The sequence below is a fragment of the Mastigoproctus giganteus genome, chromosome 4 (assembly GCF_048544385.1).
Source record: "Mastigoproctus giganteus isolate SK-2022 chromosome 4, ASM4854438v1, whole genome shotgun sequence".
NCBI classification, from domain to species: Eukaryota; Metazoa; Arthropoda; class Arachnida; order Uropygi; family Thelyphonidae; genus Mastigoproctus; species Mastigoproctus giganteus.
Genome location: NC_143578.1, coordinates 72,675,929 through 72,693,430, shown reverse-complemented (window position 1 = coordinate 72,693,430; position 17,502 = coordinate 72,675,929). Strand labels below are relative to the sequence as shown.

The 17,502-nt window shown below is 35.9% G+C and overlaps 1 protein-coding gene across 1 annotated transcript in view; it reads left to right on the top strand.

Moving 5' to 3' along the window:
* The window catches only part of LOC150086829 (uncharacterized), a 641,413-nt gene that overhangs the window by 122,425 nt on the left and 501,486 nt on the right, over positions 1 to 17,502 (top strand). The window contains exon 9 of the mRNA XM_090372286.1: positions 12,648 to 12,785. Within this exon, the coding sequence (XP_090228412.1) occupies positions 12,648 to 12,785 (138 nt within the window). The remainder of the gene's footprint in view (positions 1 to 12,647; positions 12,786 to 17,502) is intronic.

Genomic DNA, 17,502 nt, shown 5'->3' with positions numbered 1-17,502 from the left:
CATCTGTCTTTCCTCAATTTGAATTTATGCCCTCTCAGATAATTATTCTGAGCAAGAGGGAGAATCCCATCAGCATTGAGCATGCTCAAACCATTCAAGGCTTTATACACCTCTATCAGATCACCTCGCTGGTGCCTAGTCTCCAGACACTGTAATTTGCAAAACTTAAGCCTTTCTTCATAAGAGCACCCCTTTGTTCCATTCACTACTCGTTGCCCTTCTCTGTACTCGTTCCAGCAGCTCTACATCCTTCTTGAAATGAGGCCTCCAGGCCTCTATACAGTACTCTAGATGTGGTCTGACCATTGCCTTATACAAGGGAATAATCACCTCCTTATCCCTGCTAGAAAAATTCCTGTATATCATTGACAAGACACCATAAGCTACTCTTGCAGACCGTCTGCACTGATCAGAAAACTTTATATCTGCCTGCACAATTACCCCAGGTCCTTTTCATTCTCTACCACTGTCAGTGTGGTACCACAGAGTTGATACATTACTCTGGGATTACTGCTTCCCATATGTAGTACTTTACATTTGTCAATGTTAAGCTTCATTTGTCACCTCTCAGCCCATCTGCTCAACCTTTCCAGATCCTGTTGCAGCAGCATAGTGTCAGTAGTGTCCTTCACAACCCTGCCAACCTTCGTATTATCTGCAAACTTGGACATTAAGCTTGATATACCATCATCAATATCATTTATAAATACAGAAAACAATAATGGACCCAATACTGAACCCTGAGGGATTCCACTAATAACATTAGTCCACGATGGGCAGTGTCCATTGATTATCACTCTCTGTCTTCTCCCCCTCAACCACCCCTTTATCCATAGCAGCAATTTGCCTCCAATGCCAAAGTTATTCCCTGCATCCAGTTCTTTTGTGACTGCATCATAGTATCCAATCAAATTGATCAGGCAATACTTCCCCTTAACAAAACCATGCTGTGTCCGAGGTATAACTGAAGTCTTGTCTAGATGATCTTGCAGTGCTTCTTTAACCAGTGCCTCCATTAATTTTTCTGGAACAGAAATTAAACTCACAGGTCTATAATTACTTGTGTCAGCCTTTGATCCTCCTTTGTGAATTGGGGTCACATTTGCACATTTCTTGTCCATGGGTACCTCCTCTGAGTCCAAGGAAGCTCTCATAATTATGGCTAAGGGTTTGCTTACTTCCTTTGCTGCCTCCTTTAATATAACTGGATAGATCCCATCCACCTCAAGTGCCTTTCTTGTGTTTATCTTCAACAATTTCTCCTCCACTTTACTCTCAGTTATTACAAGATTATCTAGCTTACTGCCAGAGTTGAATACACCTCTGGCATTCCCCTCGTTGAATAACTCCTCATGTGTGAATGTCGATGCAAAATATTCATTTAGTTTGTTAGCTACCTGAGCATGATCATCAACAGTTGACCCATCGATATCAAGTGGACCAATCTGATTCATCCCCTTCCTTCTAGAGTTTACATAAGTAAAGAACTCTTTGCTGTTTTTCTTTGCATCCCTTGCCAATGATATCTCGTAATCTGCCTTCGCCTGCCTAACCTCCTTTGTAACTTGGTTACAGATCAACTTGTATCTATCATAGGCTTCTGTGTCACGTGTTAATTTGTATGTATCCCATGCATTTTTCTTCTCTGCCATATGTCTCATTAGTTCATCTGACATCCATTTTGGCCTTAACCTTGAACAATATTTCTTAGTTGGTGTGTAAAGCCTAGTAGTTTCCAAGATAAGTTCTTTGAATGCTTCCCATTTTGAATTTGCCGTTGGTAACATCATCAGTTGGTCTCACTGTATAGAATTTAAATACTGTCTCAGTCCATCGTAGTCGCCTTTACGAAAGCAGTAACCCTTCCCTTTAACCCTAGTGGTAGTTACCTCTTTGAGTAAATCCCACTTCAGCACACTGTGATTACTGCGTCCTAGTAGTTCATTTATCTGCAGATTCTTAATGCATGAAGAATCACTACTGATAATCAAATCAAGATTATTACTCCCTCTAGTTGCCTCCCGAACATGCTGATGTAGAAAACAATCATCCAATAAATCCACAAAAGCCTGCTAGTGTGTGAGTGACCAGCCCCCAAATTCCAGTCAATATCTGGGAAATTAATATCCCCCATTATAAGACTCTCTGATTTACCGGCCTACTCTATTTCCCTGTACAGTTTCTTATTATACTCATCAGAGTCATTAGGCCTATAGCACACTGCTACTCTCAATTTTGATCTCCCAATGCTTATGTCACACCAAACTGACTCGACACTGCACTGTCCAGCGATGTCCACTGGCTTCACTTCCTTGGATTTTATGTATTTCTTAACTAATAGCATAACCCCTCCTCCCTTCCAATCCTGTCTATCCTTTCTGTAGACATTGTACTCCCCAAATTCCAGTTCTGCATTCCTTATATCTGTGTGACACCACTCTCTGAAATCCCAACAATATCTGCCTTTGATGTTTTGAGCAATACCTCAAATTCATCAAATTTATTTACTAAACTCTTAGCATTGGTGTACACGCAAGTATACATGCACCTGTTCTTTTTCTTAGCTGCCCTTACACAACCCATGTGTTTACTTGTATCCAAATGATTCCCAGCAGTCTCTGAAATATCCTGCATCTTATTTTCCAGGCTTCTGTTCATTCCAATAGAAGCAGTGCAAGAATCACTTTCACCTCTGCCAGTGGCTGCTGTTAATCTATTTGTCCTTGTATCCCCCCAATCTAGCAGTTTTCCGACCCACCTAACACTGCCTCGATAACGTCAGCAAACATTCTTGCACCCTTTCTATTTAGGCGTATCCCATCCCTGTAGAAGCAGTCTCTCCTGTTAACAAGGTTGCAATTCGAATTGGGACCACGTATATTTGTGAAATGTACTAGGAAGTTTTTGGGAGGTTTAGATCTTTTTGCAGATAAGCTTACTCTATTAGTTTGACAATTAATGGTGTATTCAATAGTAAGAAAAAGTAGGGAGGACAGTACGAAGTAGTGAAATGAAGTAATAAAATTGCTGTATGAAGTATTGAAATTTTTGGATATGGCATACACATGGTAAGAATATGCCCAGATCCTTGATGAAACATGGCCTCAATAATGCCCCCGCATGCACACTACTCGGACTCTATCCAGTCACTATTTAGCAGAGTAGAAGTAGCAAGATTTTACACTAGTTGATCCGGAAGCCTCCTAAAGAGTTACCAATAGGTTCGGTCCAGTGTACAAACTAGAGGCTGGCCTGCAAACACCATTTTAGAGCTGTACCTTTGAAATGTAAGGAAGTTTGGATGTCGCCATGATGGTCATCATAACTTCAAAATCATCAGTCATATTGCATGATGGAAGAGATGGGGAAGGGTATGTATGGATATCTCTTACAAAAATATATGGATATCCCTTACAGAATTGCACTCACATGGCTGTAGTCATGTCATCACTGCTTGTATTACATCGTTATAAGTTGAAAATTTCTTAACTAACAGATATCACTTTAGTGGAGACAATGTCTAGATTATGCAGGAAAGGCACGAAAACTCCCATTTATACTTGAACCATTTCAAGGTCTACGTGGTTGTGGGTACTGCACAGAATTGTCATAAAGCAAGACTGCACATTTTTTTAGTAGTCCAGCTCTCTTTCAGTGATCAACATTCTTTAGTTTATCCACTGTGAGGCAGTAACAGGCAGAATTTTATTTACATTTGTTTGCTGCATATTTTTACTGATGAATATGTATGGATTACTCTCCCACTGTTATTCCCAGACTTTAATACTTTCTGTTGCATGCATCCATTTCCTGTCAACTTATTTCCTGTAAACTTAATACTTTCTGGATAGCCTCATGTAGAAAGAATAAATAAAATAAATAATTAAAGTGCAGCAATTATCAACCCACTGCAGGATGGAAGCCTCCTCAATAATTCATGCTGAGGGAAATGGACCACAATCTGCCACGCTGGTCCAGTGCAGGTTGGCAGATCGACCGTATTCAGCAGTCAGGAGCTTGAACCCCGGTCTACTCAAAGAGCGTGTGCTACTGCACTCCCGCTCCTGACAACTCGGCTATGGAGGCCGTGTAGAAAGAATATAATATATAAAATGTCTTTTATAGTTTTACTGAAAGTTTAGTTTTCTTTACAAATTTTAATCATTTTTAGGTGCGTTGTCTCTCTCTCTCTCTCTCTCTCTCTCTCTCTCTCTCTCTCTCTCTCTCTCTCTCTCTCTCTCTCTCTCTCACACACACACACACACACACACACACACACACACACACACACACACACACACACACACACACACACACACACACACACACACACACACAAAAGAGCCTATTGTCTTCACTGTGTCTGCCCCTCTGTCTGTGTGTAACAACTTCATTCCCAGTTGATAGATTTTTGTGAAATTTTATATTTAATTCTTTTAGAAAGATTTGTTGAACCATCCCAAATTTCTTAAAAATCAGACAAACAAAAATCTGGGAGTTGTTATTTCTTTTTTTTCCATAGCGTTTGTATGAAAAAAAATTGGTGTGTGTGTGTGTGTGCCAAGATGCACGGTAGATGGTTTTATGTGAAACACCCTTGACTTGGAAGAGGTCAGCGAAAGCCAAGCCAATAGTTTAATTAACCATTTGATTGTAGCTATTTGGTGAATAGTATGACATCACAACCATACTTCCTGCCATTACTACTGCAGGAAGTATGGTTGCAACAATACAGTGCCTCTGGCAGAAGCTGCAGATGACGGCACTCCTGCTTCACATTTTTCGTGACCGATCAGATTTACTCAGTCGAGGTGCCCCAAGGATATTTCACATAAAAAAATATATATATATATACACACTGTATATATATATGTGTGTGTGTGTAAATATATATATATATATATATATATATATATATATATATATATAGAGAGAGAGAGAGAGAGAGAGAGAGAGAGAGAGGCTACAGTTAAGTTTAGAGAAAAAAATACTCTGGGCCATTGTTATTAGGTATTATTTGAAGCCACTATTATTAAACTGCAAACAAATTCATCTAGCAGTTTTTGCATGAATTGTTTCCATATTTGTGCAATTAAATGTTCTTGTCCTTCTGGAAAAAAATTATTTCTGTAATATAGGACATTTCTGATAATATTGGTCAAAGTAATGCTTGTACATACCTCAAGTGTTCTTTTTTGTTACAGCAACGGATCATATTAGCAAGATGTTCTGAGGGCAGAAATTTTTCAAATGAGCAGGTAGCTAATGACAGGGAAGCAAGCTTAAATAATTTCAAGGGGTGTGTCTGGGTAGTTAACTATACAAGAATACTTAATTGTTTATACAGTATTGTCAGAAGTGTCATCAATAAAATGAGTGAATTCGAACTGCTGGTTAGAACAAGCAATGCTGACATAATAAGGCTTATGGAAACAGGGTGCAACCGGAGATTGGGGATGATGAGTTTCAGTATGGTATATACAATGTATTTAGGAAGGATTGGGTGGTAGAAGGGGTGATTCTAATTTGCCTCTAATTGATTGGAGCAAATGGGAAGGAAACAACATGGGGAACAAAATTTTTAAATCAACTAGATGACGGTTATTTGTATCAACATGTCAGGGAAAGTACTAAGGAAAAGGATATTCTAAACCTGATTATCACTCATTAAGTATTACATCATGAACCAGATGATGTAATAGGGCTGATAGTACAGGAACCAGTAGCAGGAGGTATCACTACGTTCTACAGTGGATGATGAAAAGAGAGGTAGCACTAGTTAAAGGCAAAGGAATGGGTTATAATTTCAGGAAAGGAAATTACGACAGCTTAAGGTGTTGCATGGCCTCTATTAAATGGGTAGTTATCACAGAGAGTGAATGCAATTGAATTGTATCTATTCCTTTAAAACATTAATCACAGAAGTCTGGAATGCATATATACCATTAAAAAGGTACTCCAAGGATTCTAAGTTGGATGAATAATGAATTTGCCAGATTACTTGAGTAGAAAAGACAGCATGGAAAAGTTAGAGCAATAAAAAGTACTGAAGCCTATAACAGCTACAAATTGATCTGTAATAGTGCCACAGAAAAGGTTAGGCTGGCAAAGGCAGATTATGAGAAATCACTGGCAAAAAGTGGGGATAAAGAATTCTTCACATATATAAATGCAAAGAAGAGGATAAACCAGATTGGAACCTTATGTAATGAACGTGGGATAGTATTAGATACCCCAGCTGATGTTGGGGTATCTAATACTATCTAATACCAGTTACTTTGCATCGATATTTACAGAACGAAAACCCTTTATGTCAAAGAGAAATTATGGGAGTGAAGTTGAAAAATATGTAATTAATGATATTGAAATTTCACATGGTCATTTAATGAAAAAAAAACCCATGTGTACCCTGTACACACGAAAGATGTTTTATACGAAAACATTAGCATTAGTTTATGCTAATGTTTATGCTAACATTAGCATATGATGCAAGAAAGCAAGCTTATGCAGCATCAGCCAAAAAAAAAAAAAAAACCCTCCCATTTCACCCCTCCGTTCTTTCAAAATACCTGTCCAGCTGAGCCTTAAATTTATTTAGGCTATCAACTTCCACAACAAGGGATGGAAGTCTGTTCCACCAACCAACTACCAGCTGGCTAAAGGCAAATTTTTGCATCTATCCTACATCTGTCTTTCCTCAATTTGAATTTATGCCCTCTCAGGTGATTATACTGAGCAAGAGGAAGAATCCCATCAGCATTGAGCATGCTCAAACCATTCAAGGCTTTATACACCTCTATCAGATCACCTCGCTGGTGCCTAGTCTCCAGATACTGTAATTTGCAAAAGTTTTGCCTTTCTTCATAAGAGCAACCCTTTGTTCCATTCAGGCGCCTCCGTAGCCAGGTGGGAAGGAGCAGCAGTGCGTAGCACATGCTTCTTGATTAGACCGGGGTTCGAACCCGTCACCACCAAATACGGAGGATGCGGAAAGATCAGGGAATGACCACCGCATATCCCGGAGCAATATGGCCTTAGTTGCTAATGCTCCTAAAATCCAAATAACAAACAAACAATTTGTTCCATTCGCTAATCTTGTTACCCTTCTCTGTACTCGTTCCAGCAGCTCTATATCCTTCTTGAAATGACGCCTCCAGACCTGTATACAGTACCCAAGGTGTGGCCTGACCATTGCCTTATACAAGGGAATAATCATCTCCGTATCCCTGCTAGAAAAATTCCTGTATATCATTGACAAGACACCATGAGCTACTCTTACAGCCCATCTGCACTGCTCAGAGAACTTCAAATCTGCCTGCACAATAACCCCCAGTTCCTTTTCATTCTTTGATGAAAATGTGAAACGAAAATGGCGCAAATTATGTCACTTCTTTAATGATGCTAATGCAGTCATTATAGAAGACATTGATTCTGTAGAGTAAGTAGCAGCCATAAGCTTACTAGTAACACTACCGAATTTGTCATGAAAATGTGAAACGGAAATGACACAGATGATGTCACTTCCTAAATGATACTAATGCAGTCACTAAAGTTGATTCGGTAGACCAAGTAGCAGACTCATGCCTGCTGTTTACTCTATTAGAGTCATTTAGGAAGTGATATCATCTACGTCATTTCCTCCTGATATTTTCGTTACCACTTGGTTTTGCTTTAGTCTGAAAATTAGTAGGTGCTGCCAAAGATGTTTTTACATCAAAAACGTTCAAGCCTACAGGTGAGTAAGGCTCCTGGGGTTGAGGGCATTTGCCCTATAATTTTAAGGGAGGTAGTAAGTGAGTGCATTGAACCATTGAGGCAAATTATGAGAGCATCACCGGACTCAGGAGATATTCCGTTGGATTGAAAAAGTGCCATTGTTTCTCTAATATATAAGGGCAGTTCTAAGAGTGTTGTGGGAAATTACTGACCAGTCAGTCTAATTTCAGAAGGGAACATCATGGAAGCAGTGATCAAGAGTGGAATTCAGGATCATTTAGATAGAAATGGAATTCTGAAGGATATGCAGCATGGTTTTGTAAAGGGAAAATGATATTTAACAAATCTGGTTAGCTATTTTGACAGGGTCACTCATGAGCTGGATTTAGGGAATAATTTCGACATTGTTTATTTAGATTTCAGCAAAGCATTTGACTCAGCTCCACATGAGTGAGCAGTTACTTAATAAACTGGAATGGGTTTGAATCACAGGAAAATCCTTAGATGGATAACCGGATGGCTTTAGGACAGGAGACAGAGGATTGTGATAAATGGTTATTTCTCAGATTGGGTTAGTGTAAGAATTGGAGTTCCCCAGGGATCAGTATTGGGACCACTGTTTTTTTTTTTTTTTTTTTTTTTTTCATTTTCTTAAATGACATTGATGAAGGCGTAGAGGGCGTGATGTCTAAATTTGCAGATGATGTAAAGATTGGTAGAGTAGTTAATGATCACACCAAGCAGAGCTTCTTCAGAGTGACCTAGATAGACTTCAGGGAGGGTCAAAAAGTGGCAGCTTTGCTTTAATCAAGCAAAGTGCAAGGTCTTTCTTACACCTGGGAAACAATAATCCCAAAATAACTTATGTACTTGGTGGAGTTGAACTAAAGTCAGTAGTGGAAGAAAGGGACTTGGGATTTATGATACGGTTAGACATGAAGTTCTCCGAGCATTGTGAACAGATTGCAAGGAAGGCCCATTGTGTCCTATTGATGATTTATCGAACATTTGCTAGTAGAGATAAGGACGTCATAATCCCATTATATAAGGCTATTGTTAGACCACACTTGGAATACTGTGTTCACGTATGGAGACTACACCTAAAAAAAGACATCGAGCTTCTTGAAAGGATTTAAAGACTGGTAACTCACCTGATGAGATTGGCAAAAGAGTATCCATATGAGGAAAGACTTAGAATATGTGGGTTGCACAGCTTGTAAACTAGGCATCTTAGAGTAAACTTGATTGAAGTGTTTAAGGCTCTGAGTGGCAAAAGTAAAATGAATGATCATGAAATTTTCAAGGTTATAAATGATTCTAGAACTAGGGGCCATAAATTCAAGTTACAAGGGGAGATGTTTAGACTGGATTGCAGAAAGTTTTATTTTAGCCAGTGAGTTATAAATTACTGAAATAAGTTACCTACACAGGTAGTAGATGGTGATAGTTTAGGGAGGAGGGAAGAGGGAAACACATAGGTTGTCTAGTTCCTTTTCTGTTATTATTTATTAATTATTTATTTTATTTTATTTATTATTATTATTATTTTACTCTTTTTTTCTTTCTTTCTTTTTTTTTTTTTTTTTTTGGCTGCTGATGCATAAGCCTTAGGCTTCCTTGCACCACACGGCGATTACTAATGCCAATATGAATAAAGCCATCACTGTGTTGTTGCACTGCTGGAGTGCAAAGGTTTCTACTAATCAGTTTCCAGCAAGCACTGAAATGCAAGCAATACTAATCGATGGCCAGTAAGCACTAGTAATCAGTTTCCAGCAAGCATGGCATCCTCACCCATCACCACTTGATGGGGAATTAGGATGCCGTGCTCTGGAAACTAATTTAATATGAGGATTACATTAAATTTAGTTTATGCATTGTAGAGTGGTGTTTTTATGTTTAAAAGCATCCTGTTTTATGTTACTTGCATGTACAAGAAATTCCCTTCAATTTCCATACTTCTAATATGCTTTCTTCATAATAACTTTAATTTTTTTTTTTTTTTTTTTGTTAAAATGTCAAAAAAAAATTCAACCATTTTCAGTGTGATTTGTTACCATATATTGTATCAGTTAATCAGGAGTTAATACATGCTAAATTCATTAATTCATGCAATATATTGCGTAACTTGTTATTAATCTGGTTAAAGTACTGTTTGAGATTTAAGTGCCGTAGCATTCAAGCAGCCAAAATTGCAACCTTCTCTCTCTCTTTCTCTCTCTCTCTCTCTCTCTCTCTCTCTCTCTCTCTCTCACACATACACACACACACACACACACCTTTCCTGAATTCTTATTCAGGAAATATCTTATTCAATTACATAATATATTTTATTCAGTTACATAATTTTGTAATTAAAAAGTCATTACCATATGGTTAATACCATAAAATTGATTCCTTATCAAAGATATATGATTTGATAAAACTATTCTTAAATATGTATCTCCACAATCTTTCCTTCAAGTAAAACTAGAGGGAATGATTGTGGAGATACCTATTTAAGAATAGTTTTAATAATATATAAAGAATGTGTATAACTTTTATCTTTTTGAGCGAACATTCTGAAGAAATGTAATGTTTTTGTGTAACCTTGCATTGTGTCAGTCTTTAATCTCAAGCCTGTTGTGCATGTCAATATGATCCCAGACAATATTTCAGCAATTTGTGCTCTTCATCCATTCCATCCACACAACTGAAACTCCTAATAGCTGTTTTTGAAAATGGTTTATTTGATTTCTACACTGAAAATTTCAGAAATCTCTATTAATTATTGCACAATTAGGAAAAATTAAGTTATTGGGATTAAGTTACTTATATACACATGTTGAGTGGCATCTGTCATTTATAATTATTGACAGTGAGCTGGCTTTATCGATGGACACCATTGATGTGTGTGCTTTATGTTTCATGTAGTGGCACTCCTGTTAGTGAGGCTGATATCCAATTGTACACATTTGTTGAATCATACGAGTTTTCGATTTTCATTTCAACTGGTGCAGGTCCAATTATTTTAATTTCAAAAATTAATTAAAATTATATGTTTTTAATATAAAAAATCGATTTTTGCAGTGGTGTTCAGAAAATATTGACAGTAAAGGTGGTATGTATCAAAAAAAAAAAAAAAAAAGCAAACAAATTTGAATTATCTTTGCTTATATTTCAAATGCATATGCATGGGCTCATTTCAACACTATGTGCATAGAGGGAAAACAATCCTTTTTTTGTGAATGCTGGCAGGTTAATCAGAATTCAAAATGAACCATAGTGAACAAGTTTTGTTCCTTTGTGAACCAAATTTTCCTGAGCTTGTCAAATTTAATTATATTTCTTTTGGTTTATTTGCATAACTGGTTCTTAGATCTTTTTGAAGGGGAAAGGCTTTAATTACCATGATTAAAGAAAAATTAGTAGCCAAGTTGGCATCAGTTAATAGTGCTTTTTATTTGCAATGTGGTGACACTACTGAAAAAGTAGTGTCACCACACTACTTTTTCAGTAGTGTGGTTTGCTGGTATTGCCATCTTAAATTTTGAATAAACACCTTGTTTATTCAGAACAGTAGTGATTTTAGTTATACTAACATTAAAATTTTAGTTATACTAACAAATGGCAGTAGATCTAATATGATTACTGCTGTTTTTTATACATGGCATTGCATTATGAATAAAAGACAGTATTATCTACAAAATAGGAGTTCATTTTATTTGTAATGCAATACTGAAGCAGTTGGTAATATTATTTATGTTGGATTGATGCTGTTGAAGAAAAACATGATATTGGTTCTCATGGAAAATTATAGAAGAGCCAGAAAGCAATTATTTTTCGATATTGCATTTTGTACCCATCTTAAATGCTTAATTCTGATATATTCTACATTATAATGGTAGAATAGGTAAAGAATAATAAATTCTGTAATTTTTTTTAATAGGAAATATCATTTTAAATTATATATTTTTAAATATTAACCTGTTGCTGCTTTAAAATAGCAAAGATTATTATTATGTTATATAATGAAACAAATATATCAGAAAATAATTAAGAGACTAGTTGATAGGATTTTCACCAAAATAATATCTCTTTGTCATGAAATTGGCATGCATTTTGATAACTTCATAAATCTAGGTGCCACCATAGCCAGGTGGGCAAGAGCAGCAGTGCGTAGCACACACTTCTGATTAGACCTAGGTTCGAGCCCATGACTACCAAATACGGAGGATGTGGAAAGGTCAGGGAATGACCACCGCATATCCCCGGAGCAATATGGCCTTAGTTGCTAATGCTCCTAAAACCAAATATAACATAACATCATAAATCTATTTAGTTTTATCTATAAAGATGACTGCTGAAATAATTTTAAATGAGACAGTTTTAAAATATTTCTATATATAATGTTTTTCTTATCTTATGAAAAACATGCCTAACCATTTCTCTGTATAGAAAATTAATAGTTTTTTAGTATTTACAGAATTTATTATTACATTATGTAAACTGTGATGAGGATAATTCAGAACACTGCTAGCAAATTTTAATTGTTTTGGGGACTTGGTAATCAAGAAAGTTTTATGACATTGGATTGAAAAATGTCATCTTTGTTGATTTTAATTATGAATTCATGTGATAGTTACATTGTATTGTAAAAGTAAATAAATGATTAAGATACCATGCTTTCACAAATATTTAAATTAGTTCCATTTACTTGGCAAGACAAAATTAATTAGATTTTTTAATGAAGTGAGGCTAACAAGAGCTAATTTAGTAATAATTTTTATGTTAAATTAACAATTTAATACATATATTTAAGTTTAATATAAATGTAACTGTTTCTGCTTTTTGTTAATGTGGTGGCTTTTTAACTGTATGCTTTGGAGCCAAATGTGTTGTGATTGTTATTGTAAGTCTATTACCTGTTAGTCTGTGTGTTTGTCCCAAAGATGTTGATGAGTGTTCAGAGCAGCTCCATGGCTGTGAATCCAAGGTAGAAGAGTGCCACAACACAATTGGTGGATATGAATGTGACAAGAAGTGTTCAGAAGGATTTTCTTTTAGCTTGCTCCAAAGAGATTGCATAGGTAAGTTTTTAATATTATTTATATTTGAAATTAATAATAAATATTAACCACGAAATTAATGAATGACAAAAAATAAAACTATACTTCAAAAGGGAAAGTAAATTTGGAAGATAGTGCCTTTTATTTGTAATGTGGTGACACTACTGAGAAAGGTTTTGCTGGTAAATTATAACATTATAATATATAACATTAATTTATATTATAACAATTATTAATGTTATAATTGGAACAGAAAATTTATATTTTTGAGAAAAGACAAAAAAAAAAAAAAAATAAATAAATAAAAAAAACTAATAAATTTTCACTAAATGAATTGTAAAATAAGCCACTTTCTCAACTCTCATTTATTTAAATATAAAGTTTATTTAATTGTACTTCTTTAAAGTTTGCATTTCATGCTATATGATATTTCTCATCTTATTATTGAAATCAGAGTCACAGCATATCTTAACCACTAACTTACAGGCTTTCACTGTCCGTTGTTAAGATACATGAAAATGGGAGTAATTTTCGTGTCCCCCCCCTCTATATTATATTTTATATAGAATTTATATTTCTATATAAAACTGTATAACCATTTTTATAATTCTAAATTACTCAGTCGGACCTCTGTTTAACAAAATCCTTTTATAGCGAATTATTTTGAATTCCTCTTGGAAGCTACATTTCAAATACTTTCAGTTGAGCGAGAAAATTTTCATATAGCGAACAGATTAGGAGAGTATATACTCAGTACGTACTGTTTGCATTTCTGGCCTTCAGGCAATTAGTGCTGCTACGCGAATTAAGAGGGCTAAAGGGATTACCATTCTACAACTTAGTGGTACCTGGTAAAACCTATTTGACCACCTGTCTCACATACAGAGAAGTCGCGCTGGTCAGCAGTGAGCAGATTAAGGTATATTCCCAATGGGCTGTGGTCCATCTTCTATTGCAGTGGTGTCCAAACTTTTCCTGTACAGGAGCCATATTAAAAAAAAAAAATTGAAGTTAGATTTCTTTAGTGTGTTCCTTTTTCCATATCTTGTTGCATGTAAAAGTAAAATTGAAAATATTTGAAAATTTTATTAAGTACAATACACAATTACATTTACTGAACAAAACTTTCCTGGCAGGCTGTAGGTTGGACACCGCTATGAATCAACTGTAAACGTTCCATTTGAGAATTAGGAGGGAGTGATTTTATTTAACCCGACAAATAATCATCTGTTGTTTTGCGAAAGTGCATTATCGAAATTTTTTCTGCAAATTTTTCCTATCTCTGTTTACATGTTCACAGTAAAAAAATTCAAATTTAAGAACTAGTGACAATACCGATGACAAGAGAAAGAAAACAAGGACAACGAAGGTATTAAACCTTCTAAACGTGAAATGATGGCATTTGGTGAAACTTAAGTTAGAAAATTGTCAATTAGGTTACAGTTAAATGAAAGAGATACAATTCGTGGATTTTGGGAATACCTAATTGAAAACATGGTTTTCAGAAGAATTGAAGCATTTGATGGACGCTCTTGAGTAGGATACCAATTTCATCGAGTGAATGTGAACGAGGATCTTCACAAATGAATCTGATTGTCAGCCCAACCAGAGCTTCATTGATGACAAAAACAGTTTCTTCACTACCGTTTGTAGCCCCCCCCCCAACCCGCTTCTTACCAGCAAAATATGTCGATTTGTGGCTGCTCCGAAAACATCATTAAGCAAGAGACGCACAAAGAGGAAATAAAGAAGTCGGCAGAGGGTGTCGGATGAGAACTTAATAAAAATTGGAATATTCTACAATTATTATGAAATTATTTTTATTTATGTTATTTATTTTTACTTATTATTTTTAAGGGACGTAGTCTAACGAAGGACCCTTATAATGTCACTTGGTTGTCTGTCTGTTCGTCCGTCTGTCACAGCATTGTATCTCTGAAACCACTCAACCTATTGACTTGAAATTTTGCATGGATTGGTACATCATGTGGGCCAACATAACGCCATATTGATCATTGTTGAAAAAAAATTTGTCTGAGAAATGGGGAGGGGGGAACAAAAATGTTGTCAACAATCTATAGCTTATTATACATCGTTGGAAAGAGCTCAACAAGTAGGTTTAAAATATAATTTAAAAATATTTTTAAAATTAAAAATGGCAGCGCCAGACAGAAAATGGGAGTAATTTTCGTGTCCCCTCCCCCTCTATTTCCGTCGCTAATGGAGCTAAAAATTTAAAAATCACATTAGCTATGCATTATTCAATGGGAAATTTTCAAGGGAAAACTATTCCGGTTTAAATCTATTATTTAATTTGTGTTAAAATTAAAAAAAAAAATTTTTATTGCACTTCGATAGCACGCTTCTTTGTACTAAGCAACTCTCCTTTTGGTGAAAAAAGGTTGCTAAATAGTTAGTTATAAAGGTCATTTATAAATTTTGCGATGAGAAGTATTTTTTTTAACAATTTTCAAAGCTCGAGTTGTCCCGGCAAGGAGGTACTCAGAGAGCCAGTGTTGAAGTGGCAGTGGAGGGGAAGTGTCTGCACAGAGTCTTGCATGGCCCTCACCTGCCAGTCGTTTCTCCACCAAGACTTTAATCGCTTCCCCAGGAAGAAGTCGGAGTCGCTTCTCCCACCCTTGTCATTCACAACAACTGCAAAGACTCAAATAGACAACATTTTCCTTAGTTCCTCAGTTTTAGGCCAAGCCGGGGTACTAGAAACTTTTTTTCAGTTACCATAAAGCTCTCTATTTGAGATACTACACTAACGACCATTCGTGACTATGGACACTTCATCCTGAGTGCCAGGCACTCAGTAGTTGACCAATTTATTTACTTATTTTACTTATTTTTTTTTAATATACTTGAATAATAAATTTATGCTTAATAAACTGTGTTAATGTACTAAATTTGTTCTTATTCCAAAAACTTTACTACGAAACTAACAATATCAGGAAAAAAAAAACTTTTAGAGTACTTTTCATATCCTTTTAATTTTCAATTTTTCCTGATAGCAAAAAATGAGTACCGTCCCCTAATTTTTTTACAAAAAAAAGCACTGATTATAGTATTATCAAACATCTTAAGTTACATCATATGGTAATATTAGATGATTTAAGAGAGACAAATTTCTTATAAAAACTGTAATCTGAAAAGATAATATGACAAAAAAATTTAAGCTAAAGCAATGTGTAGTATGTATATGGGAAAAAACAAAGGTTATATATGTATATGATATCAAAATTATTTTTTGCATATTAGTTCCTTTGTGACCACATAGTATCCAATCAAATTGGTCAGACAAGATTTCCCCTTGACAGACCCATGCTGTGTCTGAATAATTGCTGCAGTCTTGTCTAAATGATCCTGCAATGTTTCTTTAACCAGTGCCTCCATTATTTTCCCTGGAATAGAAGTCAAACTAACAGGTCTGTAATTACTTGTGTCACCTTTTGATCCCCCTTTGTGAATTGGAGATACATTTGCACATCTCCAGTCCGTAGGTATTTCACCCAAGGATGCTATCATAATTATGGCTAAGGGTTCACTTACTTCCTTTGCTGCCTCCTTTAATATAACTGGATAGATTCCATCCACCCCAGGTACCTTTCTTTTGTTTAACTTCAACAATTTCTCCTCCACTTTGCTCAGTTATTACAAAATCATTTAACTCCCTGTTACAGTTTGATAAACATCTGGCCCTCTCCTCCTTGAATAACTCCTCATGTGTGAATGTTGATGCAAAAAACTCATTTAGTTCAGCAGCTATCTGAGAATGATCATCTACAGTCAAACCATTGATATCAAATGGGCCAATCTGATTCATCCTCTTCCTTTTAGAGTTTATATAAGTAAAGAAGTCTTTGCTGTTTTTCTTTGCATCCTTTGCCAAAGATTTTTCATAATCTGCCTTTCTGTCCACCCCATACTTCTGCTTTCCAACCTGCTCATTTCAGTGTTACATCTAGGCTTCTCCAGAATTCTCTGGGAAGCCCAGCAAGAGACCTGTATAGTTGAACCTGACACGCTTCCTCATGGCTAGGGATGGGAATCGAGGCAAGGAGTAGCCGACTGGGTGTTTTTATATTCCTGGCTGCTGAACTGCCAGTTGCTGGCCTGCAATACTTCACCACATCTTTCACAAACCTACACTTCAACTGTACAGCCAGTGTTGTCTTTTGCAAAGTAGAGATGATACCACCACAATTGTGTAGGGGGAACCCTGGAGATTGCAGACAAGTACATGACATACATTGATTGTCTGTCCTTTCTGTACACATTGTACTCCCTGTATTCAAAGTCTGCATCCCTTATGTCTGAGTGACACTATGTATCTGATATTCCCACAATGTCTGCATTTGATGACTTAATCAGTAATTCAAATTCAACAAATTTATTTACTATACTAGCATTAGTGTACATGTAAGTATACATGTACCTGTTCTTCCTCTTATGTTGAACAGCAGCCTGATTCAACAACAATGTGATGTTTATATAAAAGTGGAGGGACTATGTTGAAAAACGTTACATTTCATCATCTAAAGAGATGAAAATTATGTAAATATATGTAAATTATGTAAATATATGTTTTAAGTGAAAAATATATATCTGTAATTTTTTTTATGATTTTCTGCCTTAACTGACTTTTTTAATTAGCCTATCCCAATCGTATCAGATAGGAGAGTATCTACTGTACTGGACTTCCACCATGTAGACAGAGGTACAACCTTGATTT